Raw genomic sequence first — 21,513 nt, 5'->3', positions numbered from 1 at the left:
AGCCCAAGCCCCATGACTGACCAAAAAAAAAAAAGGAAAGAAAAGCATGAAACCATAAACTTATACCTCAGTGAATAAAGTGAATATGCTCATAAATGATTACCACAAAATCAAGAAATAGGACCTCCTGAAGAATCCCCTCATAGTCCCTCCAATTACAATATCTATGCCCTACCCCATTTTAAATAGTATCTGACTTTCAATACAATAGATTAATTTTACCTATTTTGGTACACTTTGTTGAGATGAATTATGTACTATGTATTTTTAATGAATTATGTACTATATATTTTGTGTTTAATATTTTAAACAGTATTTTGTGTGATTCATTCATGCAGTTGTCTTTAGATACTATTTCACTGTCAGTGCTCTATAACTCATAGTGTGTACAAACTTTGTATCCCTCTTGAGAGATAAATGGATTGTTTCCAGTTTGCATTATTAGAAATAATACAATGAGCATTATTTTGCCTTATGTATTATTAATTTTGGTTCATTTCCTGGATATTTTTTAAATCATTTTAGGTAACTAGATTTCTCTTTTTCCGTGATTCATCGTAATTCATTCAGACCTGGGGTTTGTGCTTTTCCATGTGCTTTCATCCCTCTGCCATAAACAGTTATGTTACAGTGACTGCTTATTTCCCACAAGTTCAAAGTTTATATATGTATGCATATATATATCCAAAGAAAAAGCTTGTTTTCTCTTACCCTGTCTTCCTAGCACCACAAGTATTTAAACCATTTTTGAAGGAAAGAATTATTATATTCATTTTAATACTAAAATTATAATCATAAGCATAGATCTAATAGAAATTAGGTAAAAAAACTCTTTGTTATAGCATTTAGTTACATACAGAATTATCTTAAAATTAATTCCTAGTATGTTAAGCAGTTTAACGTGACACATATTTGTGTTGTTATCACACATGATTGATAAACCTTATAAGAAGTGAGTTTGGGGAAGTGGTAGAGCTCTACTAGGCTTGACCATAAAAACTTAGGGAGCAATTTTCCAGGCCCTGAGTTCAAACCCGTGTGCACACATGCACGCACGTGCTCGCAAACACACATGCACACACACACACACACACACACACACGTTGAGATTTTTTTTTTAAATCATTTCACATTGCCTTTTTTTTTTAATTTATTTTATTTTGGGGAGGGAGGGTCCAGTCTTGGGGCCTGAACTCTGGGCCTGGGCGCTGTCCCTCAGCTCTTCAGCTCAAGGCTAATGCTCTACCACTTGAGCCACAGCTCCACTTCGGCTTTATTTCTTTTTGCTTATGTGGTGCTGAGGAATCAAACCCAGGGCTTCATGCATGCAAGGCAAGCGCTCTGCCACTGAGCCACCTTCCCAGCCCAACGCTGAGATTTCAAGGAGTAAAAACTGATTACTGATTGCTCTCCCTACTTTCTGTCTTATAAATGTGACTTTATGAACGGCTTCTTTTTACAGAATTAAATCAATGAACCAATCAGTTGATTCACTGAAATAAGGCACGGTTTATAGCACAGTAATATTCTTGTGAGTTTTGTTTTAAAAACTGATCCCTCTTGCAGGGTCCCAGTGCCTCATGCATGTAATCTAAGCTACTCAGGAGGCTGAGATCTGAAGTTTACAGTTCGGAGTCTGCGCGTCAGGAAAGTGTATGAGACTCTTATCTCCAGATAACCACAAAAAGCCAGAAGTTGAACTGTAGCTAGCCTTGAGCAAAAAGGGTCAGAGACAGTGCCCAGGCACTGAGTTCAAGCCCTAGAACCAGCTTGTGCAAGTGCACACACACACACACACACACACACACACACACACAACCTGATGAGTCTTGTAAGTTATCTCCATTTGATACTGAAGTAGTATTTCTCATTTGTAAAATCTTTTTTTTTATTTCTAGACTTATTTATCCTGAATTTGTCTTCTCTGAGATTAAGATTTTCATCATTGCTTTAACCACCAAGGCCCTTATTAACTATTATCCCTCATGTCAAATGACAATGATAGTATTTTCTACCATTTTTTCATATATATATATATTTTTTTTAATTTTTATTTTTTTTTTGTTGGTCAAGGGGCTTGAACTCGGCTTGGGCACTGTCCCTGTGCTCTTCAGCTCAAGGTGAGCAATCTACCACTTGAGCCACAGCACCACTTCTGGTTTTCTAGTGGTTTATCAGAGATAAGAGTCTCATGGAGTTTCTTGCCTGGGCTGGCTGATCCTCAGATCTCAGCCTCCTGAGTAGCTAGGATTATAGGCATGAACCACTGGCACCCGGCTTTTTCTTATATTTTCTATCAGGGTTTAGCTCTATAGTCTTGCTCATTAGACATTTCCTATACTGTTTATTGATTTTCTCTGTTGCCTTTTTTTCCTTCCTCACAAGTACACTTAAGGAATATTTGAAGGGTTTATCATCTGTTTTAGTGTTCTCCAAGCATTGTCATTTGCTACAATCATTTTTCCTTTTTTTTTTTCCTGTCGTAGAGCTTGAACTCTGGGCCTGGGTGCTATCCCTCAGCTCTTTAGCTCAAGGCTAGCACTCTATCACCTTAGCCCCAGTGCCACTTCCAGTTTTCTGGTGGTTTTTTGGAGATAATCTCATGACTTTCCTACCCAGGCTGGCTTTGAACCACGATCCTCAGATCTCAGCCTCCTGAGTAGCTAGGATTACAGACATGAGCCACCAGTGCCTGGCTCATTTTTTCCTTTTTTGCATTTTATTTAAGAACTCTTCTACCATCGTATGGGGGGGGGACCATTTTGTTGGAACTGGCACTGTGCCTCAAAGTTGTAGAGTGCTTGCCTTGAGTGAAAAAGCCTAAAGACAGTGCCCAGGACCCGAGTTCAAGCCCCACAACTGATGATTTAAAAAAACACACACACATACACAGTGAAAAATCATTGTGTTAAGTATGGTTGAATAGTTTATCCTGCCCTACAACCAGGTTCTCTGCTAGCTATAAAATTCAGCTACATTTTATAGGTTGAACCACCAGACAGGTTGAGGACAATATAAAGGTATAATATAATTTCTCTTTATTTCTTTACAAATCTGATTTATTTATTTTTTTGGGTGGGTGGGGCTTGAACTCTGGGCCTGGGTGCTGTCCCTCAGCTCTTCAGCTCAAGGCTAGCACTCTACCACTTGAGCCACAGCGCCACTTCTAGCTTTTTTCTTTTTGCTTATGTGGTGCTGAGGAATCGAACCCAGGGCCTCAGGCGTGCAAGGCAAGTGCTCTATCGCTGAGCCACCTTTCCAGTCCCAAATCTGATTTACTACTAAAATGTGCATAAAATGATACCAACCCCATTCTGTTTGACAGTTGAAACTAGATAATTATTTGTCGTAAAGGGTCGTTTTGGATACTTAGCAGCATCATTGACTTCTTCCTATTAAAAAAGGTACTGGTAGTTCTGTGTGCACACTCGTGTTTCCAAATATGGAGTCTTCAAGACTTTATAATAGAGAAACTTTTCTAATAGAGGTGCCTGAAGTCCTTGAGCCATAACAGCATGTAAATCCGACACATGCTTACAGAAAGAAAGAAAGAAAGAAAGAAGGAAAGAAACAGAGCAGTAAGATGCTACTGAGAGAGAAGTATTGGTAGCAATGAAACTGAAGAAATAGAAGTGTTAAACTAAGCAAGAAAATAGATGTAAGTGAACAGTGAGGAATTTCAGAAACCTACTTGATGTGAAGCAAAACTGTTAATAGCAAAGTTTTAAAGTTCCAGATTCAGCTGCATTCTAAAAATCATTTTGAGATTGAATATGAAGTGAATTTTTTCCCTTTAATATTTATTATGAGGCTAGCTTACCAAATAAGATGGCATGTTCCTTTTCTCCTTGGAATTTGTAGATCCTTGTAGCATTTGTCAAATAAAAATGTTAAATAAGGATTTATGTTACTTTTTCCCCCATGACTGCCCTCTTGTCTTTTCTTGCTCAATAATTAACTCCCCAGTTTCTGGAATACCTAATAGCCATGTGATTATAGAATTATGCCCTACAGACTCATGAGTTGAAAATGAGGCCCTCTATGAGTAGCCCTTATTGAAAGGCAATTGGATTGTGACAGTGGTAACTTCATCAGTGAATCACTGATGAGTTAGTTCATAGCTGAATGTGTGGCTAGGAGGAAGTAGGTGGTGTTGCCTGTGAAGGCTTTATCTTCTCCCTGCATAGGTGTACCCTACCTTGTTTTCTTAGCTGCCATTAGTTGAGCAGCATTTTTCCATGATGTTCTGCTGGATGGAGCTGGATGGAGCTGGCTGTACATGCTCTGAAACTATGAACCAAACTAAACTTTTCCTTTTTTAAGTCACTTTCTCAAACATTTTGTCATAGCAGTGAAAAGTGACTAACATAGCCTGCAGATGTGTGTGAAACAAAAAAATTGATAAGTTGGAAAGAGACATGAAAATTATATAGTTTACTAGAATTATGGTTAGTACTCCAAAGGAAATAATACAAGACATTGTATAAGTAATTGCAAAGCATGAAATAATGAGTCTTGTCTAGTCTAAAGTTATATTCTACTAGATGAATTTTTCTTTTGTTTTTTGTCGGTTGTGGGGCTTGAACTCTGGGCTTGGGCACTCTTCCTGAGCTCTTCAGCTAAAGGCTAGAGCTCTACCACTTGAGCCACAGTGCCACTTCCAGGTTTCTGGTAGTTTATTGGAGATGAGTCTTACGGGCTTTCCTGCCAAGGCTCGCTTTGAACCATGATCCTCAGATCTCAGCCTCCTGATTAGCTAGGATTACGGGCATGAGCCACTGGAGCCTGGCTGGATGAAATTTTTAATTTGAGGCAGTACTTCTTAGGATTTTAAGAATGGGTAGGAGTTCTACAGATATGTTTTGAGAGTGGTTGGAGGGTAATATGGCTAAAAGACAAGTTATGTGAATATCCAAAGTGATACACAGTGGCATTTTTCAAGGATTTGAGTATTAGCAGGGTATCCATCAAGTTGTCTTCAAGTTTTATGCATTCTACTTTAATTACCCACTGTTTGTATCTTACCATCACTTGATGTGCTTCACCTCTGTAATCATAAATACAGATAAACAAATGTATCCCTGTGTGAGCATGACAATGAGGGGAGATCACATTCAGCAAACTTAGGGCTTCAGAAATTTTATTATTGGGTCAAAGAGTGATGTAACACAAGAAAATAAAGCTTGAATGTGGAAGTGGTTCAAATCTTTGCCTTAAACTGCTTTTTGGCCCTAGGAAAACTATAAAACATTTTTATTTTTGCCTACATGTAGTAGATCTGAAGGCTGTATTTTCCAGACCAGAAATTTAGCTGCCATTATTTAAGAAAAATGTGGGTTTGGGTGGTGTTTTTCATCTGTTTTTTAATTTTGGTTTGGATTTGACTTGATTTCCAGCAGTATGAGACATCAAATACTAGAATTCTGCCTTATCATTTTTGACAACAGTGGATTTCCTAAGATACTCTGCTTTCAAGTATTCAAATTGAGCATATTTGTTTTTCAGTACTTGAAATGATACTGTGTGTGTGTGTGTGTGTGTGTGTGTGTGTGTGTGTGTGTGTGTGTGTGTATGTATTTCAGTTGAGTTTAGGAAAGGGTCTCAGTAAGTGGGCAGGTTTCCACTTATTCCATAACCCTCCCATCCCCTAGTTTGTGCCCCTAGTGACAGCAAAAATGTGCCCCCAGAATATGTCAAGAATTGTAGGGCTGGGGACAGAGTGTTGAATTTTGAACTTTATGGAGAAAACTATGGCAAGGAAACACTCAGCTATTGGTCCTATTGCTATCAGATTCTATCCAAAAATTCATTTCTGTATCAGGGAAAGAGGCTAGGTGCCTAGCTTCAATAAAATTTTGGGTTTTTGTTTTTATGTCATTGAATCTAGTCTTTGACAAGTACCATATCCCTTTTCCCATTACTTAATAATCTATTACTCTGGAAGAAAACAAGACAGTTCCAAGAAATGGAAACAGGAAGTTTTTCTTTTGTGGCTGTTTTTGGTTTCTTTTCCTTGACTCTTTGTTTGTCCACTTATCTATCCTTGGAAAGGTGGGGGGCACAGAAATGGAGGGACAAAGGGTGAACAAATGCAGCAGTGGTACTACTAGACACTGTATTGAAAATGAGCTCTACAACTTGTGTATGCGAATGGGAGGGAAAAACTGGGAGAGAGTGAGGCAAGGAATGACATTGTCCAAAAAGAAATGTACTCTTTTCCTAACTTATGTAACTATAATCCCTCTGTATATTACCTTTATAATAACAATAAATTTTTTAAAGAAAATGGTAAAAAGAGACAGCTGCACAGAAGGAAATATTTATTGTAATATAGATATCTTCCAAAAAACTTACATCAAAAATTACATGTGTTTTGGAAACATTAGAAAAATTATATTTGTAATCAGTTACAAATTAGTATTTTTCATGGTTGTAAAAACTGTTAGGTAAGCTGAAGTAATTAATTATTAGACCTTTATTGGGAAGACAAGAAGATGTTAAGGATATTTTAAGAAATTGTAAAGCAGTAATGTCTACCATATAGTGGTAGTATTTGCTTAAAATAGTCAAACAGAACAGTAGAAAGACTTAAAAACAGATGGACAAAGAAAAAGATATAATGGAACTAAAGTTACAACATTTTGTGCTCAAAATATCTCCAAGCTTGAAGAAAATATTTACAGATCATATAACTCAATAATAATAGGGTCAGCTCCATTAAACAGGCAAGCAAATACACATTTCACCACATAACATACACAGGCTTCTAGTAAGAACATGGGAGAATATTCAGCACCATTAGTCACTGAAAAATGCCATTTGCACCCCTCTAGTATGGTTGTAATCAAGAAGGCAAACAACAGTAGGTAAGAATATGGCAAAATTACTGAAAAGAATATAGGATGTTGCAACCACTTTGGAAAGATACTTAGCAATCTCCCCAAATGTTACATAGAGTTTTACCATATTGCTATCTTGCCCAATAAAAATAAAAACATACACTCTACAATGATTAGAACACAAATGCTCAAAGCAGCGTTTTTCAGAGTAGCCTCCAGCTGGAAAACGGAAACCACTCTCAAATTTTCATTAGATGTAAATGATAAGCATTTGCAATATTTCTATATAATGGAGTGCAGTTCTGTAATTAAAAAGACTGAAATGTTGAAGGATAAACCTTAAAGACTTTACACTCCATGAAAGAAGCCAGACATAAAAGTATATATGATATGATTCAATTCATTTGTAATATCCAGAAAAGGCAAATATTTAAAAGCAAAGTGAGTGAATTTTATGGCAGTAAGTTTACTTCAAAAGGCTACTTATATTAAAAATACATACTTACACCAATTTTAGGGTCTCATGGATAATAATGACCTACCAATCAGAATGGTGCATGGGATAAAATTTATTCTGGTATAGTGCAGTATTTATAAAAATCAGTTTTGATGGATTACATAACTATGTGTACAAATAGACATAATTATGACTTAAATTTTTTATTACACAAGAAAAATACATCAATCATTAAACAAGATAAAAAAACACTGACACATAAACACAGTAAGCTCTGTATGAAAGAACACAGATAAAACAATGATAGAGAAGCATTTGCAATTTATGAAGTGGCCGAAAAGGAAAGCTGAAAGTAGAATACTTGAAAATATGCTGAACCTCAGTAACAATTAAGAGAACTGCAAATTAAGATGACAGATAATTTTATATTAATGTGTTAGAGAGATATATGGTCTTTTTTTAAAACCATTTTCAAAATCCAAGTCGTTATATGAAATGATTTCAATTCAACATGTTGATTTATGACAAATGTGTGGTCTTACACCGGTTTCTGATGATCAGTTGGGACAAACAGGAACTCTAACATAAGATTTTCAGTAGACCATGAAGTACAATAGTTATAAAAACTGAAGTTTCACCAAGCACCGAGGCTCATGCCTATAATCCTAGCTACCCAAGAGGTTCAGATCTGAGGATCACACTTCAATGCCAGCCCAGACCATGAAATTCATGAGACTCTTATCTCCAATTGAGTACCAAAAAGCCAGCAGTGAAGCTGTGGCTCAAGTGGTAGAGGACTGTCCTTGAGCCAAATAGCTCAGGGACAGAATGGACAACACTTGGGCCCTGTGTTCAAGCCCTAGGACTAGTATAAAAATAGATGGATGGATGGATGGATGGATGGGTGGGTGGACAGACGGACGGACGGATGCAAGCTCAGAGAGAGTACCCAGGCCTGAAGTTTAAGCCTCAAGAACAGAATTTAAAAGAAAAACAAAAACACAAAAACTGAACCTATTTTTTTCCTCAAGGAATGATTTTCTTTCTTTTAGTGCTGGTACTGGGACTTGAACTCCTGGACTCATTCTTGCTTGACTTTTTCACTTATTGTTAGTGCTTAATCATTGAAACCACTCCTCTATTTCTGGATTTTTGCTGGTTAATTGGAGATAAAATGTCTATTTTGCCCAGGCAGGCTTCAAACCTTGATTTTCAGAACTTAGCCTCTTGAGTAGCTAGGATTGAGTATTTGTTTAGAGCTATGAATGGGAGAAATCGTTGTGAACATTGAGGTGAATATGGTCAAAGTATATTATATATATATATATATATTTGATTGATCAAGCAGAGTAATGGGAGAAACATAGAAAATGAAGATATTAGATACAAACCCAATAATAAGATAATTGCATTAAACTTTAATAGGGTAAACAAAAATATCTAGCAGAGTTTTTCAGACTAGGTTATCCACAAAAAGATGAGAAATATGGATCACAACTTTCATACTGATGCAAGAGGGACAAAATAGGATAAGTATTTTCAAAGTTTACAAGAAAGAAGAGAAATAACACTGTATAACCTAGACATAAATAAAACAAAAATAGAGGCTTCAATTCCAAATATATTAAAAGCTCTGGTAAATTATGAAGAAGAGTCAAAGGACTAAAAGAGAAATCCTGCTGTATGTAATTTAATAAGACAAGTTGTAAAGGAAAACTGAAAAGAATCTTGCCTTAAAAACAAATAATAAAACATTTTCATGTACTATTAGACCAAATAGTCAAATGCAAAAATCACTGCTAGATATAAAGATGGTCATTTCATAATTTACATAAAGTTCTATTCTCCAGAGAGATATATTAATTGTGAAGTTATAGGCACTTAATTACTTGCTTCTAAACATCAAGTATAAAAGGGTTCAGAACCTAAAAAGGAATAGACAAAAACACAATATTCTCTCTTGCATACTTTTATCAACAACTAATACAGCTAATGTACATAACAATAAGAATACATGAGTTGGAAACACTGGACTCAACAATTTTAAGATATGCTGTGCCTTTGAGAATATGTTGAGGATTTTTAAAAATTGTCTATGTTGACCTCAAAAACAACATCAGGACATCCAGCCAGATTGGTCATATTGGATTTTTTTTTTTTGCTACAATGTAAAATTATTTTGGATAAACTCTCCTTATTTATCTGGAAATTAAGACATACCCTGCTTAATATCCTTAGGTCAAAACAAAAGTCATAATGAAAATTAGAATATTTTACATGACTTAAAGAAAATATGATACATCTGAAGTCATAGCATGAGCTTAGAGAAATTTGTGCATTAAGTTATGTTAGAAAAGGAAGGAAGAGGGGCTGGGAAGGTGGCCCAGTGGCAGAGTGCTTGCCTTGCATGCATGAGGCCCTGGGTTCGATTCCTCAGCACCACATAAGCACAGAGAAAAAAGGTGGAAGTGGTGCTGTGGCTCAAGTGGTAGGGCACTAGCCTTGAGCTGAAGAGCTGAGGGACAGCACCCAGGCCCAGAGTTCAGGCCCCACAACCAGACCCCCCCAAAAAAAAATCCAAAAAAAAAGAAAAAAGAAAAGGAAGGAAGGAAATTTCCTTGATCAAAAGAAAAAAGAAAAACACAAGAGATAATAAATCATGAGGACTTTTCAGGTTCTGAAAATAAAATTGAAAAAGTTTTAATATATTTGGGAAAAAATAAGAATTAATAGGAGTGTACAGCATCAGTGATGATGCTTGGATATTAAGTACATAAAACTTTATGTGGCTAAATTGGAAAATGTAAGTGGAAATTGACATATTCCCTGAATATAAGAAATAGAGTACAGTGATCTCTCGCGGATTGTAGAAGTTAGGTTCTAGAGATCCCCCACAATAGGTGAAAATACAGGAAGTAGCAGCTAAATAGTCATCCCTCCCTATATCAAGGTTCACTTACTATTGTTTAGTGGTTTGTCACCTGTCATGTGGGTCTCTGGAATGTAACTCCCATGATAGGTGAAGGATCACTATTTATGTATTTTTAAAAAAGAAACATGATACAATGAAACTGCAATATACTTCAATAGAATATAGAAAGTAGAATATACTTAATGAAAGTTAAATAAGGTTTATGAGTTGTAGAGACTTTAGAATGACATTAGTCCCAGCTGTCTTCTGGCATTTCTGTATAACATTCAAGAAAACGGTAGTACATTTCATAGAGAATTTCTTAGAGAGTAGAAGGAATTGTGCCATTTATTCTGTTATGAACATAGTATAACATTGATACTATAAGACAGTTTCAATCGTGAACTAACTACATACTGAAAGTTTGAAGGATATTAAATGTAACCAACATGTAAAAAATATAACACAATGGGTATTAATCATGTATTAAATCTTTTAATTATCTCAATAAATTCAGAATGCATTTTATAAAATTCCACATTTATTCATAATAAATTCCTAGCAAGCTAGAAATGAAGGAAGTTTCCTGATGTGATAACTAATATTTATTTTAAGAGAACACAGGAAATACTACATTTAGTGATGACATTTTGAGTGCTCTCCCACTTAGATTGAGTTATAGGTCAGAGATAGCCTCTTTCAATATCATTGCAGAAATACACCAAAGCGTTAAGGCCAAGAACAAGGGGGAAAAAGTTAAGTATTGAGGAAAAACAACCATAATCATGCCTGCAGATCATACATTTCCAAAATTTATCAGATAATTTAGTGTAATTACTAGATGCACATTAATATACTAACATCAATTTACTTTCTATAAATATGCAAAAAAAATAAAACTATTGAGCATGTTGTCTAGGCTTGACCTTGCTTTGTATCCAAGGCCAGCTTCAGTCTCACTACCATTATACCTCCGCCACCTTGCTGCTGAGATTGCAGGATGCCATTCAGGTCTAAGAAACAAGACTTTATTTTGGCAGTACTGGGGTTTGAACTCAGGGCCTTGCACTCAAGAGGCTTATTTGCTCTTCTGTGTTCTGTGTTTATTCCACAAACACTTTATTTAGTACCTAATGTATTTCCCAAGCACCATACAATGATAACTATATCATATCTAAGATATTGATTGATGTATCCTTGATCTATTAAATGAAGAAATATTGTGAATCATGCCACTAGCCCTGCTTTTTGCTGGTTATTTTGGCAGTGAAGTATCACAGACATTTCTGCTCAGGCTGGCTTCATATCCTGTGGGTCCTATGGATCTTGTCAGCCTTCTCAGTTGCTAGTATTTTAGGCATGAGCCACCAGTGCTATGCCAAGAAAAAGGAGAAAAAAAAAACCTTTTAACTAAAAATAAAACATTAACCCTACAGTTTGAAAATTGTGTGTGTGTTTGTATGTGGGTATGTATGTGTGTGTGTCTATGCACGTGCATGCATGCATGCACACACACCTGCCTGAATGCCAGTCCTGGGACTTGAACTCAGGGCCTGAGTGCTGTTACTGTGCTTTTTTTGCTCAAGGATAATGCTGTACCAAACTTAAATTTGAGAAATAAGTATTTTTTATTTTTAGTTGTATAGCCCTATATAGAAAAAGGGTATAAATTTTGTCTAACATGCCAGAAAATCACATCCTAAAATAGTAATTTGTAGTAATATTTTGAAGCACATTGTTCACAAATTGAATTAGAATATCTTAATAATAGGACAGTTTGATCTTATAAAGCCTGGTCTTTATCCAACATGGAAGTCTTTTTTTTTTTATATAACATTCTAATAGCCCTCTTTGGCAGCAGATCACTCATTTTTCTTCAAGTTTTCACTTGTGCAAACTAGTACTAATTTCACCTGTGCAAACTAGTACCAATTTGTTCAATAAACACTTTAACACCTAATTTATTTCCCAAGTACCATATTATGAAAACTATCTTTATCAAATCTAAGATAATGATTGTAAGATGAATCTTTGAGTTATTTATTTTTTGGGTCCGGTTGTGGGCCTGAACTCTGGGTCTGGGCGCTGTCCCTCAGCTCTTCAGCTCAAGGCTACGGTTCTACCACTTGAGCCACAGCACCACTTTCGGCTTTTTTTTCCCCTGCCTATGTAGTGCTGAGGAATCGAACCCAGGGCCTCTTGTATGCAAGGCAAGCACTCTACCACTGAGCCACCTTCCCAGCCCAATCCTTGAGTTATTAAATGAAGAAATACTATCTTATTTTTTGCTATGAAATACCATTGGTTTTAAGATGAATCTTGATTTAGAGATATTACGTGTTTAAAAAAATCTTTTATAATTTATTAAATATATTTATTTACATATGTTACTCATCTTTTACAATTTAAGAATATCACCAAGAAAAATCTACTTTCTTTATCTACCATTACTCTTCCCAGCCCACCTTTGGTAGTTTTCTTCCACTCAAGCTTTCATTGGTTCCTTTTTCTGGTTCGCCAATCCTTTTATTATCCTGGCCTTCCCCAGGCCTTAGGATTCCTTTTAGTTTGCTTATTAAGTTCCTTGAAAATGAACATGAATAGAGACTTCAAAAAAGCAAAATGTAAAATCTTAAAGTTAGTATATTAGAAATGAGAATATTTGCAAAACATATTAAACTAGGATTTTATTAGATAAAATTTTCATTGATTTTATCCTTAAAGGTTAAAGCAGTCCATAGCAATGAACAAGTTCTGTGTCTTAATTTTTAAAGTAATTTTAAAGTACATTTTTCACAGCAGTAGTTTGTACCCATAAACATTCACTTATTCTTGTCAATTAAAGATGCTATATTTTTAAAAGTATGCTAATACATGTAATCTACAAGAAACTTTCCTTCTTCACAAGATTACTATATAACAGATCTGTTTATAATATTTTCATGCTTCATTTAATAGCACAATCCATTCTGAGAAATGTGTTAGGTGATTTATATCATTGTGTGAACAAACGTAGAATGTACTTGCACAAAGCCAAAGGTATAGCCTATGAGTCTCAGGCCTCAAACCTGTACAGCATTTTACTATACTGAATGCTGCAGGCATTTTTTTTTTTTAATGTGCGGGTTGTGGGGCTTGAACTCTGGGCCTGGCCACTGTCCCTGAGCTCTTTGGCTCAAGGCAAGCACTGTACCACTTGAGCCACAGTGCTGCTTCCAGGTTTCTGGTGGTTATTTGGAGATAAGTGTCTCACGGACTTTCCTGCCTGGGCTGTCTTTGAACCAGGATCCTCAGATCTCAGCCTCCTGAGTAGCTAGGATTATAGGTATGAGCCACCAGCACCCAGCACTGTAGGCAGTTTTAACACAATGATAAGTATTTGTATAAGTATTGAAATTTAGAAAAGGTAAAATAATAAGTTCTGCTTAATTTCTCAGCTCCATAACAGTGTTATGGGACCACCACCCTGCATGCGTTCATTGACCCAAATGGTACATGGTGTGCAAACGTATTTTAATGAATGGAATATTTTAAGTGACATAGATGTTTTAAAATGACATCGATTTTTTAATTACTATGTATATTTTCATTTGAATATTTTATAATTTCTTTATACCTATGATTTTTGATATTGTATAGCTGTTTTTATTATATATTGTCTAGTTCAATTTAATTAAACTAGGGGCAAAACAGCACTGGTTGATATGAAATTTTTATTCTGATAAAAATGTAACTTTTCCAGTACTTAGTACTCCTTTCTGTCTTTAAAAACACAGGTTTTGAGAGTATCTTAGAAGGGCTTTATGGACCACGGCTACGAAGAGACCTCAGTTTATTTGAAGGTAATTTAAAATTTTTTATTTTAAAGTTTTAATATCCTGTCCCATTTAACAAATGAAAAATGGTTGTTCTATGAAGTTTGGTCTTTTACTTAGAAAATACTTTTAAATGAATACAATCAAAATATTCTGTACCTACCCATTTTTAAAATACCACAATAAATCAAAAAAAAATTTTTTTGGGTCCAGTCGTGGGGCCTGAACTCTGGGCCTGGGCGCTATCCCTCAGCTCTTCAGCTCAAGGCTAGCGATCTACCACTTGAGCCACAGCACCACTTCCGGCTTTTTTCTTTTTGCTTATGTGGTGCTGAGTAATCGAACCCAGGGCCTCAGGCATGCAAGGCAAGCACTCTACCACTGAGCCACCTTCCCAGCCCCAATAAATCAAAATTTAAAGTTAGTATAATTTTATTTTTATTCTGTAGACTAAAAGTTCTGTCTTATTTTATACAGTATTTAAATAAATCAATTATGCAAATATGCCTCAATTTAATTATACTAATCATATTTAATTATTTAAACTGAATTAAATAAGTGCTGAATTAAATGTCTTCCAAAAATCTTTTTTATATTCATATACTTTTATTCTTTTAGTGAAACACTGAAAATGTACTCCCTCCAAATTTTTATTTTTTTATACTTTCTAGTCTTTTTTGTTTATGTGTGAAACAGTTGTGGATAGAAGAACCTATTTTTCAGTGGACTTATAGAATGGATTTTCCTTAACTGTTGTGACTAGGACTCTTTTCCTAATACATGCAGAGCTGGAATTGCTCTTTTTTTTAAGGGTATAAAATTTTTATTAAAGAATATTGATTAAAAGTCAGGCCTTTTTTTTTCTTCTGAGTTTTGGAAAGTTAAACTTATTAAGGCAATGCAATTTTATGTTTATGTCTATAAACATAACTCTGCTAGCAGAGGTTTGGGCCAATATTAAACCACTGGTCAAGGTAAAGGCTCCTGAATATATAATATTGGTATTAATGATATTGATGACTAGTAACAGAATTTAAACTTAATACATTTCGTATTGGGTCTAACGTGCCTTTGATTTTGTTTTCAACTGTTACATCTAAAAGATATTCTTAAGTATTTACTTCATCTTATGGTTCCCATTTTGTTTTAAATTTGTCCTTAATCCATACTGATAGATTTTTTTTCTCCTGTGTGCCAAAAATTATAATCATTTACTTTTACTGTCTATGCATTAGGATTTCCTTAATGTTTTATATAATTTTAAAAAATTGAGTACAGTATGTTACTTAGGCTCAGATTATGCTTCCAAAGTATTTCAATGTATTCCAATTTAAGTTTGCCACCAATAGAAAGTATCTAAAAATCTAATGTTTATCAAGACTAGGTTGGTAAAATTCAGGCTCCCATGAATTACTAGGATAGTCTTCCTAAGATAAATTGATCAATATGTGTAAAGCCAAAACACACAAACTAACAACACAGTGGTTTTACTGTACATTATAGTCCTTTTAAGATTATTCTTTTGGCTGGGAAGGTGGCTCAGTGGTAGAGCACTTGCCTTGCATGCCTGAGGCCCTGGGTTCTATTCCTCAGCACCACATAAGCAAAAAGGAAAAAGCCGGAAGTGGCGCTGTGGCTCAAGTGGTAGAGCGCTAGCCTTGAGCTGAAGAGCTGAGGGACAGCGCCCAGGCCCAGAGTTCAAGGCCCCATGACCAAACCCCCCTCAAAAAAAAAGATTATTCTTTTTTAATTTGCTATTTATTTTAAAATAGGGTGTGTTCAGTAAAGTATTTTATATCTGTAGTTGGGATGTATTCATCTATTCAAAGTTGTGTTGTAGATTTTATTAATGATCCGGAAATAGTCAATTTAAAGAAAATGAAGTTTTGTGTGTGTGTGTATGTGTGTGTGTGTGTGTGTGTGCGTGTGTATGTATGACACACACACACACATATATATATATATATATAAACATATACATGTATGTCATATTCTAATTCATTTTATTTGTATTTGAAAGGAGAAATGATCAGGTTATTTCAGTGATATTGAACTAGTAATATTGAACTATAATATATAATAATAGGATAGTATGAGCATTAATTAACTTTCCCCAGTTTTATAAAATTACCAAAACACAAAGGGAATTTTATTGGAGATCTCAAACTTAAAATCCTGGTATTCATATAACTTTGTATTCTCTTAAACCTTAGGATGGGAATGATATCTTACTGGTGCATATGTAAACACACAATTTTTCACTATCCCTTGAAATTTATAGAGTTCCTGTGGATTATTCTAGATAATAGATCAAAAGCTTTAAGGTTTTTAAGTTTTTTTAACCATGACATGAGTCATGTTATACAATTTTGCATTTGTAACTAGCACTATAAAGTTTTTCAATAACTGTACCACTGTACTATAACCTAAGCTGAGAAATTATTTTAATTGTATTGTCTATCTTTGACATTCTTTCTCCGTAATTCTTGTTTGTGATCTCCATAAAATATATAGCTTATTAATTTCCTTCTTTTGCTTTTTACTGTCATTTGATTTGGGAAACTAATTTATGTCCTAGTAACAATGTATACTAGAAAGAATTAAAACATTTAGAATAAAATGAAAGTAGCATCTTTTGAATTTCAGTGTCTTCCTTTTTAAATTTATTTATCTATTGTGTCGGTCATAGGGCTTAAATTCTGGGTCTGGGTGCTGTCTCTCAGCTCTTCAGCTCAAGACAAACGCTCTATGGCTTGGGCCACAGCACCACTTCCCGTTTTCTAGTGGTTTATTGGAGATAAGAGTCTTGTCCCGGGCTGGCTTTGAACTGGGATCCTCAGATCTCAGCCTCCTGAGTAGCTAGGATTACAGGTGTGAGCCACGGGTGCCCAGCTTTAGATTTTCCTAAGCAAACAAATTTGCTTTTTCAAATGAGAATGCTGAACCCTATAAAAGTTTATTTGCCTGTGGTCACATAGGATTAGTAGAGAAATCCCTGCTTTAGAACTAAGGTTCTTTGATTTCAAAGTCCATTAACTTTGGAGATAGATTCGATAAAATTGGAACTAGGCTTTAAGTGTAAGAGTATAATAGTGGAAAGCTTGACCTATGTCAATCATTTACTATCAGTTTTTGTTACAACATTTCCTTTTCCTTGTAAGTCTGTTATTGTAGGGTGCATTATTTAACCAGTCTTAAGCTTCTACCTTATTAATTAATTTCAAAAAGGAAGTTAGTTTGTTTTTGAGAGGAACATCTGATTCAGTGTCAGATGTTGAAAATAAAGTATGCATTTTTTAATGAACAGGAAAGATAATCTTAGGAAAAGGAGAAATCTGATATGTAGTTGATTTTTCAAAATCTGCTTTCCCATGTAGAAAAAGTAATACCCCATCATCTTTTAGGGCTCAAAAGTTACAGAGTAATCATTAAGTATTTTTAAAGTAATCTACAAAATATTGAATTTGAGACCTTTTCTGTATTTCATTATTCGATGCTGTTTATCTGTGTAGGCATTTATTTCAGTTCATTTTTTTTCCTTGGAGAATTCCTACTAAATTAGCTAAAGTAAATGACACACTCTTAGCATGCCTTGGTTTTTATCTTAAAACTGGTAATTGTCTTAATCTAAATTTACTATCCTTGTATCAGTATATTTATTATAGAAATTTCAGGCTGCCAAGTAGTCTTAAAAAATCTTAGTGCTGTATTTCTTTTATGAAGCCATGATTGAGGGGGAAAAAAAGAAAATAGTAAGATTTCTTTGACCCAGCTGGGAAACAGTAGCTCATGCCTGTAATCCTAGCCACTCTGAACACTAAGATCAGGAAGATCATAGTTCAATGCCATCCCCAAGAAAAATAGTTTATAAGACCTCAGATTAACAGAAAATAGACATAGTGGTGCAGACTGATCATACCACTGTAACAGGAAACCTAAATAGGAGGATTATGGTTCAGGCTTTTGTTAGGCAAAATGTGAGACCATATCTCAGAAATAAAGTAAAAAGGGCTTGAGACATGGATCACATGCTTTAAGACAGGTGATCAGAACCCAGTACTGTCTCTTCCACCAAATAAAATTTCTTGACTTATCAAAATTATTTTTTGCTTAGCATATAAGTATTGATTTTGCTACCAGAATACTGCATGACAAATAGCTTCAAAATCTATAGTAGACTGATAAAAAAATCTGAGTCCTGTGGACTTTAGGGTATGGATAGTGATCATGTCTTCTCCATGTAACTCCAGGTCCCAGACTACTCTATTTGGGACAAGATTTGTTGAATGGTGGAAGATCAAGAGGACTGCGGGAAATTGAATGCCTATTTTAAAGCCTCAGCTTTAGAATGACACGTTGTCATTTCTTCCTCATTTATTTATTGGTTGGAAAGCTCAGCTTTCCTAGTAAGAGACACTGCATGATCTTGTATTCAAGAACATACATATGTGATGATTGTCTCCGATCAAGAAGATGAAAATTAGTTGATCGCTGGTAGCTCACTCCTGTAATCCTAGCCTCTCAGGAAGCTAAGATCTGAGTATCATGGTTTTAGCCACCTTGGACAGGAAAGTCTTTGAGACCTACCTGCAGTTAACCACCAGAAAACCAGAAGTGGCACTGTAGCTCAAAGCTGTAGAGCACTAGCCTGGAGCAGAAAAGCTCAGGGACAGTACCCAGGCCCTGAGTTGAAAACTCACAACCAAAACAAAACAACAACACATTTTCATTTGACCTAAAAAGATGTAGCCTATTTTTGCATACACGGTAATTAAAACTTTTGACTTAAAAATAGTGCAACAAGTGATGTGTGATCATCAGAGGTTTTTCAAATATTTCAAGTTTAGTTGTCTTTCTATTAAATACACATTATCTTATGTTCTCATTTTCAGTGCCTTCCAGATTCGTGTAAATAGTAGTGATAACTGTTTCACTATTGTTATAATCTAACCAGATTCTGTGATCTTCTGTCTCTGCATTTGGGTTACTGGAGGAGGGTTCTAGGAGATGACTCTAGCCAGTATTTTTTATTCATTATCATTCTAAGAAAAGTAAGCTTTATTTTCTGTGTATTCTAATACAGACTTGTATTCAACTTGTTTTTACAAAGCATGTGAGAAAATATATGTGGCCATCCAGCATTTTTCAAATTAGTTACCAAGTCCTCCTCAGAGAACAAACGTTTTGTGACTGAATGTATTCCTAAACGTATTTAGGAAAACAATTTAGAGGTTTGTTGTGCTCCAGGCTTTAATTTTGAAAATCAGTATTTTGAAATATAGTTGAGAATTACAGCTTTACGATACCCTCAGCAGAAATGTTTTTTTTCTAGAAACTTTCTAATACAATTAAAACATTGTATTATAAAAAAAATAGTCTTCTGAGAAAAAAAATCTATGTTTTGTACTGAATGTATATTTGTTTTCCTAATTGCTGCTTTCTAGTAGCAAAGCCACTGACAATAAATACTTGATCTGATTTTTGATCTATGGATTCTTGCTTATTTTCTTAAGGCTTATCCCATGTTCTCACTTCTATGGATTTTGGTGCTGAGGTCTTTTATACTTTATTTTATTTTCATGATGTGCAAAATTCTCTTCCTCCTTATAACTTCTTCCTTCAGATTATTTCATTTGGAAAATAGAAATAATATACAGTGATAAGTTGACTCTTTCAGGCCAAGTAATAGTAAAAGCTTGTTGTTTGAAAACTTAATTTATTACTAACTCATTATTCTTGCTACTTTTTCATGTAACAGTGTAAGATTACTCTTTCTAAGGCCTTCTCTGTTTGTGTCTTTCTACATGTGATCAGTTAACTCTAAAGTCTTCCCTCTTACTATTTTTAAATATTTTGTGTTTTCCTTTTTGTTTTTCTTACCCTTTTCTTTTGGTATTGCTGGAGAAAGCGATAATTGTATTGGTTTTAACAAAGCTAAATCTTTAACGAATATTTTTCCCTCTTTTAAAGACTGTGAACCAGAAGAGCTGACTGACTGGTCTATGGATGAAAAATGTTCATTTTGCAACTTACAGAGAGAAGCAGTCAGTGTAAGTTTTAATGCCATGAAATTACTTTTATACTAACTGCACAATCGTTACAGTTCTGGTTTTTCAAAACTCAACTTTTTTTCACTCATTCTACATTTGTTTCCCTTTCTCCCCCTCCCCGCCAAATCATTAAATTTACTTTTAGACTAGTTTGGTATTTCCCTTCCCAGAGTTTAACTTAGAGGCTTACTTTGGTCTGAGGTAATTTTAGAACCTTATTTCTCAGGATAATATGCCACTATTTTTTTTTAGCCCTTTGCTGAAGTGTTTTGGCTACCAAATAGTTCCTGTGCAAATTAAGTATGTATGCGTATCTATATACTGTCTATACATATGGGTCATGAATTTGTGTATCCAGCATCTTACATGGTAGGAAATATGGATTCTTTATATGCTATTGTCAGAAGAGCTAAGAAATAGAATTTCAAAATCCATACAGCTTTTGTTCAGACTAGTGGCTCTATATATATCCACTTTATTGTTAAAACTCTGGTAAGAGATTATGTTACTGGCATATCATATAATGAATTCATTTAGCAGTACATCTTATATTTTAATTTGTTCTCCTTTTTTAATACATTAAAAAAATGTGTCATTTTGCTAAAGCATTAAAGCCTATTTTAGTGCCCCCTGTTATAGCTTCTTTTTGTATGTATTTACCAGTCCTGGGGCTTGAACTCAAGGCCTGAATACTGTTGTTGAGCTTTTTTTTGCTCAAGGCCAGCACTCTACCACTTGAGTCACAGCTCCACTTCTGGCTTTTTATGGTTAACTGAAGGTAAGAGTCTCATGGACTTTCCTACCCGGTCTGGATTTGAACCACAATCCCCAGTGCTCAGTCTCCTCAGTTGCTAGGATTACAGGCATGAGCCACCAGTACCCAGGACAAAATTTCTTTTTTCAGACTCTTGTCCCCAATATTTTGTTTTAATAGAATTTTCTCTTTTTCAAACAGGAAACTTTTTTTAAACTTGACATTATTAATGGAATTCCTTATTTAAAAAGTGATTTTTTTTTTAAAAAATGATTTCAGGATTGTATGCCATCACTGGATTCTTCACAGTCAACACCAACGGAGGAGCTATCATCTCAGGACCAGTCCAACACTGATAAGATTGAATGCCAAGCAGAAAGTTACCTAAATGCACTCTTTCGAAAGAAAGGTAATATTTCTATGCTTTGTCATTTAAATTTTGTAGTAGAAATCTGAAGTGGTTGCATTTTCCTTGTGAAATTTTTTTTCTAACCCCTACTTTATTAATTCTTCTTACTTTCTTCTTATATTTTTAGGGCTAGCTGGAGTCTTGGTCACTCTTGTATTAGACAGTTCCTTTTAATATCCTATTTTCAGATTTTTCCCTGACTATACCCATATAGTTTCTTTCTCTTCTAGAGACAATTTTAAAAAATTGTTTCTGGCTTTCTTTATTTTATTGCTGTT

At 34.9% G+C, this 21,513-nt stretch overlaps 1 protein-coding gene across 1 annotated transcript in view; it reads left to right on the top strand.

The window, feature by feature from the left end:
- The window catches only part of LOC105980344 (ligand-dependent nuclear receptor corepressor-like protein), a 75,029-nt gene that overhangs the window by 15,054 nt on the left and 38,462 nt on the right, over positions 1-21,513 (top strand). Inside the window, exons 2-4 of the mRNA XM_013009189.1 lie at positions 13,984-14,049; positions 19,993-20,072; positions 21,106-21,235. Of these exons, the coding sequence (XP_012864643.1) occupies positions 13,984-14,049; positions 19,993-20,072; positions 21,106-21,235 (276 nt within the window). The remainder of the gene's footprint in view (positions 1-13,983; positions 14,050-19,992; positions 20,073-21,105; positions 21,236-21,513) is intronic.

This window comes from Dipodomys ordii, unplaced genomic scaffold (assembly GCF_000151885.1).
Source record: "Dipodomys ordii isolate 6190 unplaced genomic scaffold, Dord_2.0 Scaffold8, whole genome shotgun sequence".
Classification (NCBI taxonomy): Eukaryota; Metazoa; Chordata; class Mammalia; order Rodentia; family Heteromyidae; genus Dipodomys; species Dipodomys ordii.
This window is presented reverse-complemented; position numbering and strand designations above follow the sequence as displayed.